The sequence below is a fragment of the Gorilla gorilla genome, chromosome 18, assembly GCF_029281585.2.
Source record: "Gorilla gorilla gorilla isolate KB3781 chromosome 18, NHGRI_mGorGor1-v2.1_pri, whole genome shotgun sequence".
Classification (NCBI taxonomy): domain Eukaryota; kingdom Metazoa; phylum Chordata; class Mammalia; order Primates; family Hominidae; genus Gorilla; species Gorilla gorilla.
In genome coordinates this window covers 34,670,570-34,693,175 of record NC_073242.2, presented here as the reverse complement: position 1 = coordinate 34,693,175, position 22,606 = coordinate 34,670,570, and the positions used below count along the sequence as shown (strand labels likewise).

Genomic DNA, 22,606 nt, shown 5'->3' with positions numbered 1-22,606 from the left:
CCCCAGCCCAACAGCCATGAACCAAAGCATGGATAGTTTCACGCTTAAGTTGTGTCCTCCTTAGTTTTGTGGCAGGGGCTGGTGTTGGCAGCAGTTGGGACTGAAAGAGGCCATAGCAGTTGGCTGCCTGGGCTCTTGGGTCCTCGGTGGGTTCCGAGGGGATTGGAAAGTCCATTAACTTAGCAGGGTGACATAAAGTGGAGACTGTTCCATGAGTCCTCTAACAGAGGCCGTTCGCATCTTCCTTTGGTGGAAATGGTCCAGTCCATGGCATATCTACTCATAGACTTTGTTTTAGAGCCAAAGGGTGGGCACCTGGACCAGAAATTCAGTGAGTTAGGGGAACAAGAGTGCCCACCTTTTCCCCTGACTTTCCTAGGTGTGAAGGAAAAGGCAGTGGCCAGTGATGCGAAGATGTGGGCCATGAAGTCGGGCAGACCTGGGCTTCAGTCCTTGTTTCACTTCTAACTAGCTCTTTGCTAGACCAGTGGCTCAGACTCAGTAAGGGAGAGTGGCAAATTCTTCTCCATCAGGGCTTATGGCAAGTAAAAGTGGATGGGCCAACCATGGTCCATGGCCAGTAGTGCTAAAAATATTTCCTTTTCTCTTAGAGACATACATCTGTGTTCTCTCTCCAGTAATCTAAAAGTGAGTGAAATAAAACCCATTTGTATATAAATGGCTATCGCTCACTAGGGCGAAGATCCAGGCTCTCCTTTTCCTCTTCCAAATCCGTAAGAGCTGTAGATGACAGTCCCATGCTCTGAGCAGCCCCCGGTTATTGTAATTGACATGTATCTATCAGGCACATGCACAGACACACGGGTGACTTCCTGCTTCTGTGGGATTGAGAGGGGCAGGACCTGTCAGTAAGACACTCCCTGGCAGTGCTCTCATGGACGGGCAAATACACTGCCTGCATCCACTCTGACCTGTTCGTTCATTCGTTTGTTTGTTTGTTCGTTCGTTTGTTAGTTCGTTCATTCATTCATTCATTCATTCATTCATTCTGTCCTTCTTAAAAGTTTAGTCCTGGGACTATATACTGAGTGTTTCTTTTGTACTTCCTGTGGATAAAATTGACCAGATCCATGTCCTCATGGAGCTGTTCCTCTGGTTGAAGGAGAAAGACAACAAACAGGTCTACCTAGCATGCCAGATGGTGGTCGTGCTGGGGTCAGCACTGACAGTTGAGCCAGAAACCTCACGGAATGAGGGGATAGGCATCGAGGCTGTCCAGGGACAGGGCACTCTAGGCAGAGGGAACAGCCACAGCTCCAGCTCCGGCTCTGTGGCTCCACTCACTTCATCATCCTCTAACATCCCGGACCGGGCCCTGGCCACCTCCAGCATCGTCTTGGATCCCTCGTCCTCCCTGCCGCAGCTGCCCCAGCCTCCTTTCACTTGTCCCCTGTTACACGAGCCCCTGCCACATGTTCCCTCTGCCCTGCCCTTTGCCCTACAGCTGCTCCCCTTCCAGGATTGTCTACTCTGACTCCTTTTTTTTTTTTTTTTTTTTTTTTAGGGGGAGTTTTACTCTGTCTCCCAGGCTGGAGTGCAGTGGTGTGATCTCAGCTCACTGTAACCTCTGCCTCCCAGTTTCAGGCAGTTCTCGTGTCTCAGCCTCCTGAGTACCTGGGATTATAGGCACCCGCCACCATGCCCCGCTAATTTTTGTATTATTAGTAGAGACGGGGTTTCACCATGTTGTCCAGGCTGGTCTCGAACTCCTGACCTCAAGTGATCTGCCCGCCTTAGCCTGGGATTACAGGTGCTGGGATAACAGGTGCTGGGATTACAGGTGTGAGCCACCACGCCCAACCTCCAACTCAATATTTTGGTTCCAGATCAAACATCAAAGCTCAGCTAATCCAACCCCACTCCCAGGCGTGGTGCCCCTGGCAGAACCAGGCCCCCTCCCGCAGCCCTCATCTCCCTTTGAAAGCCTGTGTTTCTATGGGTGATTATTGGCATCAGGTTAGCTGAGGTCCCCGAGGACTGAGCCCTGGGAGGCTGGGATCCTGCCTGGTTTTGTTCTCCATGATAGCCCCAGGGCCCAGCCCGGAGCTTGGTATACAACAGGCCACCTGGTGGTGACTGAGGAGGGAACACACAGTTCTGCCTGGGGGACAGCGGGGTTTGGGAAAATTGAGGAGGGTCTTGAAGGAGGAGTACACACCCTCAACCTAGCATCCAGTTCTCATCATGTCTAAAAACTAATAAAACAGCGCAGACAGTGTCAGCGGGTTGGGAAGGCTGGTCTTTGGGCACTTCCGGCCATGCCACTTTCAGAAGCATTGAGTCAAATGTCCAGAGACAGTAGAGCATGGGCTGAAATGGAGTGAACATAATCTGTGCACCTCAGTTCTCTCCGAGACACAGAGGCTGCTCTTCAGCTACAGTTACGGTACCGCGGTTCCAGGTAAAGCAGAGACTGGCTGGGTCTCTGCCACATCCAGACCTTTATGCTACATCCTTCTTTCAAAGGTCTGTGGAATGGTGCTGGCAATTCTTAGTAAATAATGCATTTCCGCTTGTACTAGGCTGCCTCATTTACATAACCCAGTGAACTGAAAAGTCGTTTTTCTTGGGCCAAGTTATTCATCTTATTCTTCGCATTTGGCTGCGATAATATCTGTCTATCGGCATGGCCATACAATAATTCAGGCATTTTGTTCTAGCAGTGAGGACACTTATAGTTAATAACACATGAAGCCATTTCATTAAACGGAAAGTTTTGTTAGGATACATTAACACAGGCCTTGAACCAAAACACAAATCATTTCATTCCCTGGCTATTGAGGAAGCAAAATGAATTGGGAACCTGAAGCCATTTTTTGAAGAATCGTTGTTATCCTCATGTCATCTGATTCTCTCTGCATTCAACAATCAGCATAAAGGGGATCAGGGTTTTAGAGAGTTGATAACACTTGTTTTTCTCTGAGATGGAGAAGATGTGGTATAGGCTTTGGGGGCAGCATTCACTGAAGGCCCGGTGCTAGTTCCGCTGCTCACTCCTCGGGTGATAGAGAGCGCATTTCTTAGTTGCTCCACGTTTGTTTTAAGGCATACAAAACTGCAGGGCTGGCCGGGCGCAGGGTGGCTCACGCCTGTAATCTCAGCACTTTTGGAGGCCAAGGCAGGTGGATCACCTGAGGTCAGGAGTTCAAGACCAGCCTGGCCAACATGGTGAAACCCTGTCTCTACTAAAAATACAAAATTAACCAGGCATGGTGGCTTGTGCCTGTAATCCCACTTAGGAGGCTGAGGCAGGCTGAGAATCACTTGAACCCGGGAGGCGGAGGTTGCAGTGAGCTGAGATCGCGCCATTGCACTCCAGCCTGGGCAACAAGGGCAAAACTCCGTCTCAAAAAAATAAAAAAATAAATCGCAGGGCTTTTGTGAACATTGTGCGTAACATGTCTGGCACCTGACAGGTGCTGTGAAATGGTACAGCTTTTTCCGTATGTCCAAGAAAGTTCCAGCTAATACTAGTTTTCACTCTTGAATATTATAACACGCAGAAAAAAGTATTTAGTTTTGAGATGCAGGACTTTGGATCGTTAAGGAGTTAGTGAAGTTTGAAATGGAGAGGGAGGCATTTGGTCTATGCTGCAGGAAGCAGGGGCAGCCTGACATGTTGGTTCCACATTCGCTGTGTGTCAGTGAATGTTTATTTCTGAGTTCTCACCGCCTTCATGTCAGCGGGTTTCTCTGTGGGGTCTGATCCTTGCAGGGGTTTATAACATCCATCAAGTATCTCCTACGAGGTCCTCCTCCTAAAATAGCACTCTTGCCCGGGAACCTGGGGGCTTGCGTGGCAGGGACTGGATAAATGCTCAGGCCGGCCTGCAGCCAGCAGAGAGGTGCACCGAGCTTGTTCTGAGTCAGAAGCCCGGGGAACGCTTCCCGGGTTTTGTTTTAGCACTCAGAAACCCACTCGAGAAGGTCATTTCCTGAACTCTGCTGTTTCTGTTGAGTTTTCTGAAAGCAGAGGGGATGCTTAGCTGCCCAATCCACAGAGCACGCTTTATGTTTGTGTTTCCCCGCCTGCCTAGCATTTGACAATTAATTAGGCATGGTAATTACCTGCTTTAATTTCATGATTGCACATCCTATAATTAGCCCTAATTCTGTAATAGGGAAGTTCATGTACACAAAGGCAGCCGATGATGAAGGTGATAAGGGTTACAATATTAACAGCTGCCATTGCTTATTGCCTGTCAGGCATGGGCGAGGCACAACACCTCACAACCACCCAGTGACATTGGCATTGGCCTGTCTTACAGATGAAGAAGCTGAGTCTCAAGGTGGGGTGTCATCCCCAGGGTCACAGCAGCCGAAAAGGATAATTGTGGGGATGTGAACCCAGGCCTCCCTCCCTACGTAGTTGTGCGCCTTCACACTGCCGTTCTGCCTCTTGCAGGAGCACCTGAGATCCGACATGCTTTGGGCTAAAGACGCCCGTTCCTATGCCTGGCACACCCTTAAACCAGATTGAGGGCTTCATCCACTTAAAGGAAGCTTTTACATCTTCATTCTTTCTGTCTGTCTGCCTGACTCCCTCCCCACTTCTTCTTTTCCACCCGCTTATGGGAGTGTATGTTTGTGTGTGTGTCTGAGATAAATTTTACCCTGGAATGTTGACTGCTTGGTGGTTAGATGTTTTAGTACGTGTACAAAATGTTGTCCTGAATATAATTGCTTAATTCTCCTCCTCTCCCAAAGACTTAGCCTCTAGCACTATCTTCATTTATCCAAATAGAGACTCAGGGCTTGAAGAGGTGAATTAACTTATCCATGATCACTTGGCTGGCAAGGGGTGGAGCTGGAATTCGAACCCATTTCTCGCTGAGGCCAGAATCCAGTGTCTGGGCTCACTCCCGATGCTGACGTATGATGAAGTGTCAGGTCCACGTGGATGTGTACCCACAGAGCCTTGGCACTACCTCCTGTCCCATCTACGGCCTGGCTTAGACATCCCTGCCCCACAAGTTAGGGTGAAAGCTCACTCTCCCGAGGACAGCGAAGGTAGGGCTTTGTTTTGTTTTTGCTTTTAAATTCAGGATTAACATAAATACGATCAGGTGTATAAATCTTAAGTTTATGGTTCAATTAATTTTACTTCTGTATAGACCTTTATAACCACTGCCCAGATATAGATCCTGGATGTTTCCAGCACCCAGAAGAGTCCTTTGTGCCCTGCACAAGAATCCTTTCTCCCACCCAAGGTCGTGAAGACATTCTGCCATGTTTTCTCCTCCTCGCTTTATGATTTCACTTTTCACACTGAGGTCTATGACTCCAAAAGACACGAGTGCAAAAGCCACACACGCGTATGTTCATAGTTGCTTTATTCATGAAAGTCTCAACTGGAAACAACCTAAATGTCCACCCCAGCAGAACAGGTGGATACAAACAGGGAAATATTCATACAGTGGAATACTATTCATTAGTGCAAAGCAACATGAGGGCCATACACAGAAACACAGCTGCATCTCACGTCCACAGTACTGAGTGAAAGAAACTAGACCCAGAGGAGCACACACTGGTTCCGTTTAGGTCAAGTTCAAAAACGGGGAAGGCTGGGGGCGGTGGCTCACGCCTGTAATCCCAGCACTTTGGGAGGCCGAGGTGGGTGGATCACCTGAGGCCAGGAGTTCAAGACCAGCCTGGCCAACATGGTGAAACCCCATCTCTACAAAAATACAAAAATTAGCCAGGCGTGGTGGCAGGCACCTGTAATCCCAGCTACTCAGGAAGCTGAGGCGGGAGAATCACTTGAACCTGGGAGGTGGAGGTTGCAGTGAGCTGAGATCATGCCACTGCACTTCAGCCTGGGTGACAGAGCGAGTCTAAATCTCAAAAAACAAAAACAACAAACAACAACAACAACAAAAAAGACAGGGAAGAAATCTAGGGGATAGTGCTTAGCATTGCAGGAGAGCACTACTGATTAGAACAGGGCACAGGCAAGTCTCATAGGAACACTCTGGTAGACGCTCTTCATCTTCTAAAAGAAAGCGTCCCCTTGAGACCTTATCTCTACTAGAGCTTGTTCTGGATTCTGTTCATTGACAGACTGAGGTTTTTGCATTTTTTTCTCCCCTTAACCCTCCTTTACCTCCACTGTTACTACAGACATCATGAGGGTAATTCTTCTCAGTGGAAAAGAAATCTTCAGATTTGAACTTCCTCTTAAAATGAAGAGGAAAGGGTTTGCCCCGATGCCCGATTACAGATATTACCCTCCTATTTAATCTTCTTTTGCTGAGTCAAGGAGATCCGACATAAAGTGGTTTTTTATTGCTTGTTTAAAAAGGGAACTTGGTTGTGTCGGAAGAGGTCAACTCTTTTTATCCCTCCAAGGAATTATTATCTTTATGGCTCAAGCAGAAGGAATTGGAGCTGATCGAACTTAATTTGGAGGGGAGAGGCTTTTAAAATAACAAACAAAACAAAAAATTCTAACAATTTTGGGCCTAAGCCCTTTGAAATCCTTAGTGAAGTAAGTCCATCATTTAGTTAAGTATATGTAATTCAAGGACAACTTAATTTGCAGAGAAAGTTTCCTAACTTTGGATGTTTGAAGCATTGTTGTTGTGGATCAGCCATTTGGGTAATTTTGAGTAATTTTAATGGCATTAGACTAGCTTCGATTAGATCCAAAGGGAGAGGCACAAATGAGGTGAGATTGGAACGTCTGACAGCAAGGAGACCTTTCTGAGAACACAGGATCTGCAAAGAGGTGCCTGGGCTTCAGGGGAACGAGGCAAGGGCTCCTGGTCCCAGCTACCCACATTGCTGGCCTGGGGTTCCTGGTGCCTTCAGGATTCTGGGTCACTGCAGCAGAGCAGCCTGCTGTTGTCAGAGGTGTTTGAACCAGAGCAACTCCATCTTGAATAGGGGCTGGGTAAAGTGAGGCTGAGACCTACTGGGCTGCATTTTCAGACGGTTAGGCATTCTAAGTCATAGGATGAGATGCGAAGCTGGCACAAAATACAGGTCATAAAGACCTTGCTGATTAAACAGGTTGCAGTAAAGAAGACGGCTAAAACCCACCAAAACCAAGATGGCTACTAGAGTGACCTCTGGGTGTCCTCTCTGCTACACTTCCACCAGTACCGTGGCAGTTTGTAAATGCCATGACAACATCAGGAAGGTACCCTATATGGTCTGAAAAGGGGAGGCATGAATAATCCATTTCTTGTTTAGCATATAATCAAGAAATAACCATAAAAATGGGCAATCAGCAGCTCTCGGGGCTGCTCTGTCTATGGAGTAGCGATTCTTTATTCCTTTACTTTCCTAATCAACTTGCTTTCATTTTACTCTACAGACTCGCCGTAAATTCTTTCTTGCTTGAGATCCGAGAACCTTCTCTTGGGGTCTGGATCGGAACCCCTGTCTGGTAACACTGTGATAGAAAGTGTTAGAGGGCAGAGGGCAGGTAGCCGTGGGTTCAAATTCCTTATCTCCCCACCTGCCCTGGGCAAGTGATCTGACCTCTCTGAGCCCATTACTTCATCTGAAAAGGGAGTGTTCGTACCATCTGCCTTGCAGGTTAACTTGCGGCTGGGCAGTGAGGTGTGTAGTGCCTGTGATAGGACTCAACACATAATAGGTGGGCGGATCCTGGGTGCAGATTTAGGCCTCATGAGTTTTAGGTACCTAGGGAATATCACGTCCTGGTCTGGAGTTTGTATCAGAGGTCCACACTAGAGATACAGATTTTGGAGTCATTGGCCTAAACATGAAACATGCAGGCCTGGGATTGCGCATGTGTGTTCCGGGGAGAGGCAGGGCGTGGGCAGGAGAGGAGGTGCCCATGTGGAAGGTGGAGAGAGAGCAGTTGGAGAAGAGGGAGACTGAGGCCTCCAGGGAGCAAAAACAGTGGGCTCTTGTATATACATTATGAAAAATGTAGAGTCGGAATTTATCACTCACAGGAGAGAGACTTGTATTTATTATTACGTTAACCAGGTTTTAAAGATGTGTATTGACATTCACTGATTCAAATTACAGTGGCCATTTATCATTGGAGGCTTTACCCTGTGGGCTGTTCTTAACTCGGGTAATTTTTTTAAAGTGCATTGATCTCTCTCCCACTTCCGTGGTTTCCCTTGTGATGTATTATAGTTGCTGTATATCCTTGGAAGGTGCTAGGGCCTGTAAAAGGCTGGTGAAGCAGTGCCCATGTTTTCTCTACTTGGTTAAAATAAAGAAGGTGTACGCCCACGTGTGCTGGTCCCATCTGGATGTGACCTTTTGTTCAGTTGAGCTGATAATTGCAAGTCCGGATCTTGACCTCAGCCTACTGATTCCTAACCCAAGTCCAGTTGCTCTCTGTCTGTAGGGTGGTCCATGTGATCCCGGCATAGCTGCGCTGTTCGTAGACCTGAATTCTCTCCACATCACTTTGGGTGGGAGATGCTGCTCTCAGCTCCATTTTCTAGATGAGGAAATAAATGGCCAGAAAGGTTGCACGGCTTGTCTGATGGGTGAGTTTGTGCATTACATCAGGGGTTCCTGAAATTGCCCACTCGTCAGAATCACTGGAGAAGCTTTGGTTGTATTGGGGATTCCTGGGCCTCAGATGGTTAATGCAACCCACCCAGTGGTTGGTAAGATTTGGAAAGGACTGCCTTCTCCACACCGGATCTTGGATATGTTGGTGGAAAAATAACAATAATGACTTCTTGATTATTTGGATCGGGGGTTATCAAACTCTTTTTGTAAAGGCCAGAAAAAATACTTTTAGCTTCGCAGGCTGTATGGTCTATTTCAGCTTCTTAACTCTGCCGTACAGAAGCTCCTTGACTTGTGATGGGTTTATGTCACGATAAGCCCATTGTAAGTTGAAAATATCGTAAGTTAAAAATGCATTTAATAGGCTTCATGTGGTGAACATCATAGCTCAGCCTAGTCTACCTTCAGCCTGTTCAGAACACTTACATTCACCTATAGTTAGGCACAATCATCTAATACAAAGCCTGTTTTATAATAAAGTGTTGAACAGCTCATGTAAAATATCATACTGCACATCACTAGCCTGGAAAAAAGATCAAAATTTGAAGTGTGGTTTCTACTGAATGCTTATTGCTTTTGTACCATTATAAACTTGAAAAATTGCAAGACAGTTACCAGCCTAAGTGAGGGACTGTCTGTATTTCAAAAGCAGCCAAAACAAATGAATGTGGCTGAATTTGGCCCATGGGCCATAGTTTGCCCACCCTGATCTAGATAATTAGTATAATGTATGATGATCAGAGAAGTGATTGAACTTGCCACTCTCCAAGGGAAGTTTGGTCTTTTATAAGAATATATCATAAGCAGGTATGGGCCAGTCAAGATATATAGGGTGACAGCCAGGCGTGGTGGGTCACGCCTATAATCCCAGTACTTTGGGAGGCCAAGGCAGGCAGATCATCGGAGGCCAGGAGTTCAGGACCAGCCTGACCAACATGGCAAAACCTTGTCTCTACTAAAAATGCAAAAAATTAGCCAGGTGTGGTGGTGGGCACCTGTAATCCCAGCTACTCGGGAGGCTGAGGCAGGAGAATCACTTGAACTTGGAGGTGGAGGTTGCTGAGATCGTGCCACTGCCCTCCAGCCTGGGCAACAGAGTGAGACTTCGTCTCAAAAAAAAAAAAAAAAAAAAAAAGTGAGCGAAGGACACAGCGATATTTCTCAAAAAAAAAAAAAAATATATATATATATATATATATGATGAGAATTGCATTCAATTGCTCATAAAAGACCCCTAAAACATTAGCTTGAACAAATTAGAGATGGATATTTCTCGTTTGTTGAAGAAGCCTTGAGTAACTGATCTGATTATAGGTTTGGTGATGTGACGTCAGCAATAATGGAATGACATTATTGCTCCTTAAGGTCATCAGAGACCCCGGGACTTCTGTAAACTTGATAGGCATTCTGTTTCTCCATCTCACTCCATTGGAAACATCTATCCATTCGCTAATTGAAATGTTGTGGTTTTAGTCTCTAGTCCTTCCTCCTGTTCACAGAATAATGTGAGACATTCTGTGGTCACCATACTAGAGTTTGAACACATAATGTCTGTGTTTGGGGTTGATGGGTGGCTTTCATGTAGGAACAGAATTTATCACTCACATTAGAGATGCCTGTTTTCACGGTCATAGAGGTTTTAAAGATGTGTATTGACACTCATGGAGTGTAAATTACAACAGCCCTTTATCCTTGGGGACTTTTCTCTCTGGGCTGTTCTTAACTCATGTAATTTTAAAAAGTGGAGGCCGGGCGCGGTGGCTCACGCCTGTAATCCCAGCACTTTGGGAGGCCGAGGCGGGCGGATCACGAGGTCAGGAGATCGAGACCAAGGTGAAACCCCGTCTCTACTAAAAATACAAAAAGTTAGCCGGGCGTAGTGGCGGGCGCCTGTAGTCCCAGCTACTCGGGAGGCTGAGGCAGGAGAATGGCGTGAACCCGGGAGGCGGAGCTTGCAGTGAGCCGAGATCGCGCCACTGCAGTCCAGCCTGGGCGACAGAGCGAGACTCCGTCTCAAAAAAAAAAAAAAAAAAAAAAAAAAAATAAAAAGTGGATTGATCTCTCTCCTGCTTCTCTGTTTTTCCTTGTGATGAAGTTGCTACTTGCCCCTGGAAGGTGCTAAGGCCTGCAAAAAGCTGATGAAACAGCCCTTACATTCTGTATCCCCAGAGTATTCTCTAAGGAGTCATAACTTGATTAAAATAAATTCTATGTCCCGGTTATGCTTATCCCATCTGGACACGGCATTCGCTCTAGTGGGGGCAGATCTCAGCTCTTGCGCCCTCCCTTCTTTCTGAAACTGAATTCCACCTCGTCTGTGTGGTGGTCGGTGTGGTCCCAGGCACCAGCACATTGCTCTCCAAACCACCTTTGGAGCGAGGTGCTCCTCTCAGCTCTGTTTTACGATGAGGAAACAAGTGTCCAGAAAGGTTGACTAGCCTCTCAGCAGCACGCTGTTAGTGCTGCAATACACACATGACAGCAACATGAAAAATGCATCTCTGCTATTAATTGGGCTGTGGACCTCTGTTGATGTTGGGAAAATAGCATACAGTATGTTGTTCCCATAACTTGCCTGATGTAGTCATTCTTGCCTGTACCCATCTGTTCAGCTAGCACCAATAAATCCCTGCTCTATGCCAGGAACTGGGCATCCAGTGGTGTGTGACACAGATGTGACTCTTGCTGCAGTTGATTTTCATGGGGAAAGCATAGCCGAAATCCTACTCCTTTATAATAAGGGTTTAAGAGGAATTCACGTTTTCTCTTTCTTGACAGGTCTACATCCGGATAAAAGACGATGAATGGAATATTTATCGCCGGTATACAGAGTTCAGGAGTTTGCACCACAAGTTACAAAACAAGTACCCTCAAGTGAGGGCCTACAATTTCCCACCCAAAAAGGCCATTGGAAACAAGGTACCATCCCGTGCTGGGAAGCGCACTTGTCACTGCCTGCGTTAAAATGGATTATTTATTCTTCTTCTTTAGTCCGTCGCTTAAAAACACATGCTCCTTAAAGAAAAGTTGGTGGATATAAGAAAAAAATAGAGAAAAGAAATAGCCATTCGTAATTCCACCACCTAAAGATGGTCACCATTACGTCATGTGTGTGTGTCTATCCTCTTATTTCTCTAGGGCAAGAAGTTGGAAAACTTTTTCTTTAAAGGGCCAGAGAGTAAATATGTTTGGCTTTGGGGGCTATACCATTTCAGTGGCAAATACTCACCTCTGCTGGGGTCCTGTGTAAGCAACAGTAGACAGTACAGACACAAATGAGTATGGCTATGTGCCAATAGCATTTTATTTTTAAGAATAGACAGCAGCTGGATTTGGCCTGTAGGTTAGTTTGCCAACCCCTGTTGTGGACCAAAAAATGCTTTTCTAGTTTTCATCCGTAGTTGTCATGATGTTTACTTCAGCTTGTGACTGTGGAGTAGAACTTTCTCAGAGGAGTTTGTTGTTGTTATTGTTAAACGGTTATTCACCTCATGAAGGTTAATGATTTGTGATGACCCAATTTGTCTCTGTTTATTCATCCCGGTTCCCTTGAGGAAGGAGGTGCTAGCCCTCTGCAAGCTCATTGGTTGATTAATATTATTCACTCAGCAGTCATTAATTGGGCACCAATTGTGTGTCATTGTGCAAGGGGCTGGGTTCAGCCGTGGAGAAGACAGACCTGGGTCTAGACCTGGCTTGGAGCCCTGTCAAATGGTCAGCTTCAGCCAGGCGGCATCATGATGTCACTCCTCATGTTTGTTTAGGGAAGGAGTTCTCTGTCATGGCTGCACTTTGGATCCCCTGGGGAGCTTTGAAAACCACTGAGGACTGCCTGTGCCCTACCTCCATCCCCATTCTGATTGAATCGATCTGAAGGGAGGCCTGGGCATCAGGGGTTGAATAGTTCTCTAAGTGATTGCACTCTGCGACCAAACTGGAGAATCTTTGGCTTAGAGTCAAGAAGGAGACAGGGGCACTTCATCAATTTCGGTATGTGTTGAATAGCTTGGCAGGGACAGTCTGATTGAAAGGTAGAGCCATGACCTTTCTCAGGATGTGTAAGACATCGGGCATTGTATTGAGCATGATCTCTCTGCCATGGTCGTTCTCAAAGTGTGACCCCAGCTAGCAGCAGCAGGAGCCCTTGGGAGCTGGTTAGAAATGCACATTCTTGGGCTCACCGTAGACATGCTGATTCACACGCTCTGGGGCTGAGACCCAGCAGTCTGGGTTCAACAAGCCCTCTAGGTGATGCTGTTCATGAGGAAGTATGAGGACTGCCGTTCTATCTTTTCACAAAGCCATGCGGCAGATGCCATATGGGGCGAATCCCTAGTTTCTGTCTTCAGGAGGTACCGTGCTAGCATTTCCTTGACCTTTATCACAGAAACACAGAGCAAGAGTTTCCATAACCCACTCCTGGCACTTGGGAATTTCATAGGGAAATCTATTCCCAACCCTTACATTTACATGTGTGTAGATTTCTATGTATAAAACAGATTGAAACCTGATCACGCCAAGGTCTGCTCGATTTGAACATAAACATTTACAAAGCAGGTTTATCCCAGGCCCAGAATACATTTGTCCTTCATTTTTCTGTTGAGGAAAAGTAGAGCTGAACCACTACACGTGGCAGACAGAAACTCTATACTTGTTCATAGCAAGGAGTACAAGAATTCTTTTGAAAAGAGGGGAAAATTATATATTGATTTAATCTAATGACCCATAGGCTCATACAAATCTTGGGAGTCATTCAGAATGTCCTAAAATGTCACAAAACAACATGCTGCTAACCAGCATATTATCAAATTATAAGACATTCTTATGTGCAAGAAACACGATCCTGGAGTGGCCCTTCCGTGACAGCTTCTTCACGGAATCTGCCTGCGTCTTGTGCTAAGGGAAAGCCATTGTAGCACAAGGTGGAAATGAGGGGATTTGGAAGGGGAAAAGTCTTAGGTTGTGGCTTAACACTGTCCTGACTTAACATTGTCTGGGGTGAGTCCTGACTTAACATTATCCAGGGGTGCCTGGGAACTGCAACTTCAAGCAAAATGACATATTGTGTTACGAAATGAACTTTACCATGGACAAATGGATACAAACAAGAGTTCAGTTCCTAGGGCATACAGTACTGTATTTAGCTTAAAGTCTTAGTTAGAACCTGTCAACAACATTAAGTCAACACTTGCTGTGTTAGTTTCCTCTTACTGCTGTCACAAATCACCACAAATGTAGGGACTAAAACAAATTCATTATCTTACAATTCCAGAGGTCAGAAGTCCAAAATGAGCGTCACAGAGCTAAAATCAAGACGTCAACCAGGGCTCTTCCTTCTGGAGCCCCAGGAGAGAGTTTGCTCCTTGCTTTTTCAGCTTCTCAAGGCCACCCTCGTTTTTGCCTTATGGCCTTCTGTCTTCAGAGACATCACTCAGCCCTCTGCTTCCGTCATCATAGTCACATTTTTCTCTGGTTCTGACCCTCTTCCTCTTAGAATTCCCCTTAGATTCCCTGTGATCACATTGGGCTCACCCAGATCATCCAAAATAATCCCCCGACCCCACCCTTTGTCTCAAGATCCCTAACTTAATCACATCGGCTGAGTACCTTTGGTCATGTGAGGTTCTGGGGATTTGGGTGTGGACATCTGTGGGGGCCATTATTGCGCCCACCACATGTTAGACATTGCTCCATGCTTTCTCTCCAGCCTCAAACAACTCCCTTCCCACCTCCTCCTTCCTCAAGCCCCCCAGTTACACAAAACTTAAGACAAAATAAATCTCATCAGTCCTGAAAACACTGGATTTGAGTTTAGTGAGATGAGGCTGAGCCCTGAGGAGTGGGAGGGTTTTTCTGGTGTTGCGTCCTGTAGAAAGAGGGCATGAAGCTGTCCTGGGTCTCTGCTGTGCAGGAGCTGGGAACTGTTTTGTCGTTGTTGTTTGGTTGGTTTTTTGGAGGCAAAGTCTCACTCTGTTCCCAGAATGGAGTGCAGTGACGCTATGTCAACTCACTACAACCTGTGCTTCTGGAGGAGAGAACTGAGTCTCCTTCATGCTGTCCACCCTCATCCCCAAGCTAGAGAGACGATCTGTCCCTGCTCATCCCGAGGCTGATTCCTCACAGCAGCGGACCTTTCTCCTATGAAGCCTGTGTCAGCCAAGCAATGTGCTTTTATCCCCCCAACATAACCCTATTTGCAAATAAACAAACTTGAGAATAAAAGACACCATCTTAGTGGGCCTGGACCAATAACGATCAGCTGGTACAAGTGCACCAGCTGGTTCTTAACCAGATTTATGGTCCTGCCCCCAGTGGTGGAGGTGGATCTGACCACCCAGTTCATGAGCAGTCTTGGGGCCACAGCTCCATTTCTAGCCTGTGCAGCTTTTAACTTTTAATTAACTTTTAATAAGCTGGTTGAACTGTGATTGTCTTTTATACATATATATATACACACACACATATATACGCACACATATACACATATATACACACACATATATACACACATATATACACACATATATACACACATATATATACACATATATACACATATATATACACATATATATATACACACATATGTATATATACATAGAGATACACACGCACACACAGAATGTCACCCTGTCGCCCAGGCTGGAGTGCAGTGGCACAATTTCACCTCACAGCAACCTCCGTCTCTTGGGTTCAAGTGATTATCCTGCCTCAGCCTCCCGAGTAGCTGGGACTACAGGCACCCACCACCACACTCAGTAATTTTTGTATTTTTAGTAAAGACAGGGTTTTGCCATTTTGGCCAGGCTGTTCTCAAACTCTTGATCTCAAGTGATCCTCCCACCTCGGCCTCGCAAAGTGCTGGGATTACAGGCGTGAGTAGCAGGAGGGGCCATACCCAGCCCCATGATTGTCCTTTGATTCCTTCTTTCTTTTTCTGTGCATTTGGCTAAGACATACCCACTTCCCTGAAATCCACCTTGGCTGCTGCTGAGGACAGATCTTAGTGATTCTTCCCATTTCCAAAGGAGGATTGAGTCAAGATTCAGAACCTTCAACACTCAACAGAGGCCACTGGTGAATTCATTTCAAGGCCAAGCTTATGCTAGCCTCACTGGGCCTAATAACTCAGGACACCTGCTTTAATATCCCAAAGGCAAAATTTTTGGAGTGCATTGATTCTAAATTGGCCCAGAAAAATCAGCCACGTCAGAATCTTTTGTTTGATTGGGTTACTTCAAGGATAACTCACTTGTCTGCCTGGACCATTGTGGCACACGTCTAGACAAGACGTGTTTGGGTTGATTTAATTAATTTCTTTCTCCTTTTCCTTTTTCTTTTTCCTTTTTCCTTTTCCTTTTCCCTTCCTTTCCTTTCACAGAGTCTTGCTCTCACCCAGACTAGAGTTCTGTGATGCAATTGTAGCTCACCGCAGCCTCAAACTCCTGGGTTCAAGTGACCCTCTTGCTTCAGCCTCCCAAGTAGCTGGGACCACAGGCATGCAGCACCATGCCTGTCTAATATTTCAATTTTTTGCAGAGACAGGGTTTCACCATGTTCGCCAGGCTGGTCTCAAACTCCTGGGCTCAAGAACTACTCCCACCTCAGCCACCCAAAGTGCTGGGATTACAGGCATGAGCCACTGCTCCTGGCCGGGGTTGATTGAATTTTGCATGCCTTGTTACTCTTAAGCCTTGAACCCATTAAATGACTCACTGCAGAATCCATAGACCTAGACATTATTCATGGAAATAGCAAGCATAGTTTAGCCTTTCTCATTTGTCAGATGAGTATCCTTGTAGCCTGAATGTCTATATATTTCCCCTACAATGCCATCATTGGTGATTGTCTGACAGTTTTATAATTGAAAGTGATCTTAATCCCAATTTGAATCTTTTTTAATTGACAAAATTAGCATGTTGTATAGTGTGTGGACCCAGCATTTGTCTTTACCAAAGAATCTGTTGCTTTAATATGCCATGCATGTGTGTAATTATATATTCACAGGATACCCAGAGCTCTCCCTGGAGGTGTCCATGCCTTCACATACTGTATCAAGTTCAAATCATGTTGAAATAGTTGGCCTGAATATCAGTTCACCATTCGATGAAGTTTATTCTTTCATAGCTGAGTCAAGCCACAATAGATACATATTGAAGTTATTAACTTTTTTTTTTCTTTTTTTTTTTTTGGAGACAGCACCTGTCATCATGCCTGGCTGATTTTTGTGTGTTTTTGTAGAGATGGCATTTCACCGTGTTGGCCAGGCTGGTCTTGAGCTCATGACCTCAGGTGATCCGCCCACCTTGGCCTCCCAAAGTGCTGAGATTACAGGTGTGAGCCACTGCACCCGGCCGTTAACTTTTTTTTTTTTTTTTTCCCCAGATGGAGTCTTGCTCTATCACCCAGGCTGGAGTGCAGTGGTGTGATCTCAGCTCACTGCAATCTCCGCCTCCCAGGTTCAAGTGATTCTGCTGCCTCAGCCTCCTGAGTAGCTGGGATTACAGGTGTGCACCACCACGCCTGGCTAATTTTTGTATTTTTTGTAGAGGCGGGGTTTCACCATGTTGGTCAGGCTGGTCTTGAACTCCTGAGCTTGTGATCCACCCACCTCAACCTCCCAAAGTGCTGGGATTACAGGCGTGAGCCACCACATCTGGCCCATTAACTTTTATGTATCACAGGTGTGGGGTTTGTTTAGGCCAAGGTAACAATTCCAAGATCTTGGTGACTTAAGCCAACAAGGGTATATCTTTGGCTCATGTTCTCTGTCCATCGTGGGTTGGCTCTGGGCTCTGCTCATCACAGTGCTGGGTTCCAGGCTGCTGGAGGCTGCATCTGCATGCATGTGGCAACAAGAACAAGGAGTAGGGGCAAGTCAGGTGGTGGCTTCTAAAGCTGCTGCCCGGAAGTGATACATGGAAATTCCACTTGTATTTCGTTGGCCAGAGCAAGTTCCTTGGCCATGCCTAATGCCCAGGGAGCAAAGGAGTCACTCCAGATGTTAATGACCAGCTCTAATGACGCAAGCTGGGATGACGTTTCTGTTAAATGACCTTGTTCAGCGGGACTGAGATAGTAAGAGCACAGCTTCACCCATCCAAAACTATACATGCCTGTCCCATGGGCTCCACTTTCCAAGGAGTCGCAGTTCACCTGCTTCCTGCATCCCTGCTTAAGTCATTCTCTCTTTCTCTCTCTCTTTTTTGCTTGAGACAGGGTCTCTCTCTGTCACCCAGGCTGGAGTGTAGTGGTGCGATCATGGCTCACTGCAGCCTCGAACTCCCTGGCTCCAGCCATCCTTCCACCTCAGCCTCCCAAAGTGCTGGGATTACAGACATGAACCACTGCCCCTGGCTCCTGTTTAGATTATTCTAACTCCAAGCCACTGTCACCGCAGTGTGGACACCTGCAGTGGCTGGCCTTTTTCTCTTTTGCCTCCCTGTAGCCTATTTTCCACACTGTAGCGAGAGAGATTTGTACAACATAAATCTGATTGTGTCAGCTGTAGATTAAGACCCTCCAGTGACACCCCTGGTGCTTACAATGGGGACTCGTTACTGTGGCCTCAGAGGTGTCCCCTGGTAGCTCCCTCACCTCCCTCTCCTACCTTATCTCGTGCCGTGCCCCCACCCTCTCCACTCAGCCACACTGGTGTCCTAAGACATCTACACTGATCTCACCTCAGGGCCTTTGCACCTGTCACACCCTGTACCTGGAATGGCCATTCCCAGATTCCTGCATGGACGGCTCCTCCCATTCACCAGATGTCAGTTCAGATTTGCCCTCCTTAGGCAGAGGCCTTTCCTGACACCCCTCACTCTGCTGCCCTCAGTCACTCTCTTGGCCCTTTCCTCTGCTTTAATTTTCTTCCCAGTGTATACCATTGATTGAAATGACTTATTTGTGCGCTTCAATATGATCTGTCTCTCTGCACCAGCATGGAACCTCATGAACCAGGACTGGAGTCTGTTTCTGTTCACTGCTCTGTCCCCAGCTCCTAGAATAGCACCTGACGTACCAAGATACTCACGGTCTAAATTAATGAACAAACAAACAGAAATTCAATGCAAGAGTTTCCCTTTTATTTTCTTCTTCGCTTTGCTGGGTGTTGGCACACATTCAAAAAATTTCAATTCCAAAAGTGAGTACATAAACTTTCAAGGTGACTCGGGAGGTTGTTCTCACCCGACTTTTGGCTGAATATTTTTTGCAGAGTGGGCATGAGGCCAAGCAGGCTTTTGGAGACCGGAAGGGTGGCTCTGTAATGGTCTGAGGGAGTTGACCGGTGAGCTGCCTGTCCACATGGGCTTTAGCAGCATGAGGGCTTAGGTAAAGGACTCGTTTTTGATGATGTTACTAAAGTCTGCATTATGGCTCAGGGAGCAAATGAGAATAGAGAGACTGTCATTCCTTCTTAGGATAATAGATTCCGTCTCCAGAAGTTCATTTGGCATTAAGGCAAGGCAAATCACTTTCCCTGGAGCCACAGATAATTCAACTTGTTGGAGAAATTATGCATTAAAATCCTCATTAAAAACACATACACCCGTGTGTGGTAGAGGAACCGACTGGTACTCGCTGAGCCGTGGGAAGCCCCTTTGCAACTTCTTGGGAGGTGCCATTGGAAACACAGCCCTCGAGACGGCAGGGTCAGTGGAGAGATGGGAGCGAGTGGATCTCATGCAGGAACCAGAGGCAAATGTGTACCAAGTGCAGGGCTGTTGTGCTGGGTGCAGGGGCAATGAAGGCGAATTAAGGTTCGGTCTGTGTCCTTAAGAAGCTGGCAGTCTTGTAGGGAGGATGACATGTAAATAAGTCCTCAGGAGCTATATGAGCTGCAGGGAACCTGGTGCAATCTGCAGATAGAGGAGAGAGAAGCAGAGAAGGCTTCCTGCAGGAGGCGAAATGCTTGAGGAGCCACAGGGCTCCCAGCCAGAAATCTAGGAGAGGGAGCAGGTGGGCCAGCAGAATCAATGCAAGGCATCCTTTCTGTACATCCCGGATGAGTTTCCTGTGGCTTACAACAACACACATTTATTCTCGTACAGTTCAGGAGGCCAGACGTTCCATATGAGCCTCACTAGGTTAAAATGAAGGCGTCAGCGAGGCTGCATTTCTTTCTAGAGACTCCAGGGGAGAATCCTTCTCCTTGCCTTTTCCAGCTTAGAGGCTGCTTGCATTTCTTGGCTCGTGGCCCCTTCCTCTGTCTTCCGTGCTGCCTCTCTCCCACCATTCTTCTGTTCTCAGATTTTCCCCCGATCACAGCAGGGAAGAGTTCTCCACTTTGCAGTAATGTGATTAGATTGGGCCCACCCAGATTATCCAGAGTAATGTCCCTGTCTCAGGGCCCTTAATTTCACCTCCTCTGTAGTGGCCCCTGTACAGTAGCATGTTCACAGGTTCTGGGGATTGAGGCATAGACACTTTGGGAGAGGGTGGGCCTCATCCTGCCTACTGTACACCTCTTCTTCCTTCTTCCTTGTCCTGGGTAGAGAACTCTTACTGTTAGCCCACTTTACAAATGGGGCAGCAGAGGTACAGGGATGTGAAGTGACTTGCTTGGGCCATCTCGCTTGGCAGCGTCAAGGCTGATATCTGGGCCCAGGGAGGTGATCTGCCTTCAGCCTCTGTGAGCACAGCCTGTCCCACAAGAAGGTCGGCTGTAGAGGATCCTGGAAGCTGGACGGGCAGAATCAGTCAGCCATTGCCCATTTGATGGACATTCACATTAACTCCCTAAGGCAACTCCTCAACCTCATTGCCGTGGAGAGCAGGGGGAAGGTGAGGAGGGGCTCTGATGGCCTCTCTCTCCGCCCACACCCACCGCTCCACCCTTGCTTAGGGGCCATTTTTAGAGTTGGGAGTGCTGCCCTCATAGTTCATCCACAGGCCTGTAAGAACTTCCCTGTTAATCCTAAACTTGTGGGGCGACAGTTACTCGTTCATTCATTTATGCATTTATTCTTTCAATGGCACTTTACCAACTCTATAAGTAAGAGGCTGTAATAAGCACTGAGAGAAAAAGAAAAAGATCCTTAAGGCTGTACTATCTGTGTGGCCTCGGGCACGTTATTTGACCTCTCTGTGCCTGTTTCCCCTTTTATATACTAGGAATACTCATGCCACTTCTAGTATTGTGTTTATGAGGATTGAAGGTGGTTACATCTGTAAAGTGCTCAGAACAGTGGCACATGGTAAGATCTGTGTTCAGGTTTGTTAGGTAAGGGGGCATTGGGCTGGTAGTGAAGTGGGGCGAGCAGACACACACGTGCGTTCTCATCCCCAGCGATGCCAGGACCCTGAACCTGTGCAGTGGGTGAGCCCGACATGGATGGTCCCGCCGGAAACCTCAAAGCCAGTGTTTCCATGTAGACTAACACCAGCCACCATATGCCGGCTTGCCAGACACACCGGGAACTTTGTATTCATTTTCTCATCATGCAGTTCTTATCAGGCTCCATATAAAGTGTTTATAGATGCGGAAACTGGGGCTTAGGGGCATTAAGCATCTTGCCCAAGCTCCCGTAGCTTGTAAGTGCCAGAGCCAGGAATTGAGCCGAACTCTGCAAATGCCGCCGCACTACCCAGCCCTCCATGGAGAAGCCAGCCCCACACGTCCATGCCCAAATCTAGGAGCTGGTGATGCAGAAAGTCACCTACTACAGGTTTCAGCCGTAAAGTTCGTCATGTGAAGACAATTCAGAAGATGGTGGGACTCCCCCAACCTGCTCGCAGCAGAGATGCAGGGAGTTCACACACCATCCCCCGCAACTGCTAGGGCTCCACAGAGAAATTCGGGAGCAAAAAGCAGCTCCGAGTGAATGAAGCCATAAACTCAAGCCTGTGTCTCATTTGACACTCTGCCAACCACCATGTAAATATTCCTAGTACTTAATGTATTAATCGAGAAGAAGAGAGAAATTGGGCTCATTATACATCCCACATTTGTGTTTCTCTTTAATACAGTAAAAGCCTCTTAAGATATTTTCCAGGAGAGCAACCACTAACGTCATCTTGCCAGAAAAAAAGCATCTCAGGGGAGAGACCTTGGTGAGCTTCAGACTCGGAATATGTATGTGGAGGCCTATGCATAGGTATATATATGTTTAATTAGTGTGGTTTCTTGGGAGGACTTTTCTATAATATCAAATTAAAATCCAGTAAGAAAAAAAATTAAGGTCATTTATAGACAAAAGAATCCAGAGCCAGCCACTGAAAGCATATTTGCTGTTCTGTTCCCATCCTGCATATTTTCTAGGTATAACACACAGAGAAGCTGAATTCAAGAGACTCCTCTTGGTGGTCTCAAGTTGTAGAACTTGCAGGTCCCACCCTCCATTGTGGCCTTCATACCTCCACCAGGAAGTCTTCCCTGACTTCAAAAACATGAGCCGCCCCTCCCCTGGGTTCATTTCTCATACTCCATCGCATCACGGTTGCCTGATTGACAGTTCTTCCTTCCCGCAGTCCCCCCCCCGTCCCCGCACCCATGACACCATAGAATTAGAGGGCAGAGCCTGGTCTTACTTGAGTCTTTGTCTTCTTGGGATCTGTCACAGTGCCGGGTACAGAGTCGAACCTGTTTGTTGAATAACGAACCGAAGCTGTGTGGAAGTCATTGTGTAGCACCGGCTTTGCTGGGTGGTTAATTTCCTTTCTCCCTCGTCCTATGTCCCTTCACTTCCAGGACACTGTCATTCATGGTCGTTCATAGATGCTCAGTTCCCATGTGGCGCCATCTCACCTGCCCGCTGGACATTGACCAGCTGATACTTGCAGGAATTTCCATGAAGACTCTGCCTTAGTTGTTCCTGGTGACAAAGAAAATTTGTTTGACACTTCTGGGGTCTGGTCTTCTCAGTGAACCCACCAGAACTGGCCAGCTTGCCCCACTTCACTCATTTCAGGCTGAGTTCGAGGACCCTATTTCTAGATAGAATGCATTGGCTTTGTGATTGAGTGAATTATAAGACAACTTGACTCCGTTGGGCATTAAACGTTGGCCAAAGTATTTCTGGGGCTGTGAGTTTCCTTGTATATCATTATTTAGTCTCTCCTTCCAGCTCTAAAAGCC

General features: G+C 46.7%; 1 protein-coding gene across 14 annotated transcripts in view; it reads left to right on the top strand.

Moving 5' to 3' along the window:
• The window catches only part of SNX29 (sorting nexin 29), a 630,208-nt gene that overhangs the window by 523,280 nt on the left and 84,322 nt on the right, over nt 1–22,606 (top strand). For all 14 annotated transcript variants that reach the window (XM_063699638.1, XM_063699637.1, XM_055365873.2 and 11 more), the window contains one exon: nt 11,308–11,448. In XM_063699638.1, the coding sequence (XP_063555708.1) occupies nt 11,308–11,448 (141 nt within the window). The remainder of the gene's footprint in view (nt 1–11,307; nt 11,449–22,606) is intronic.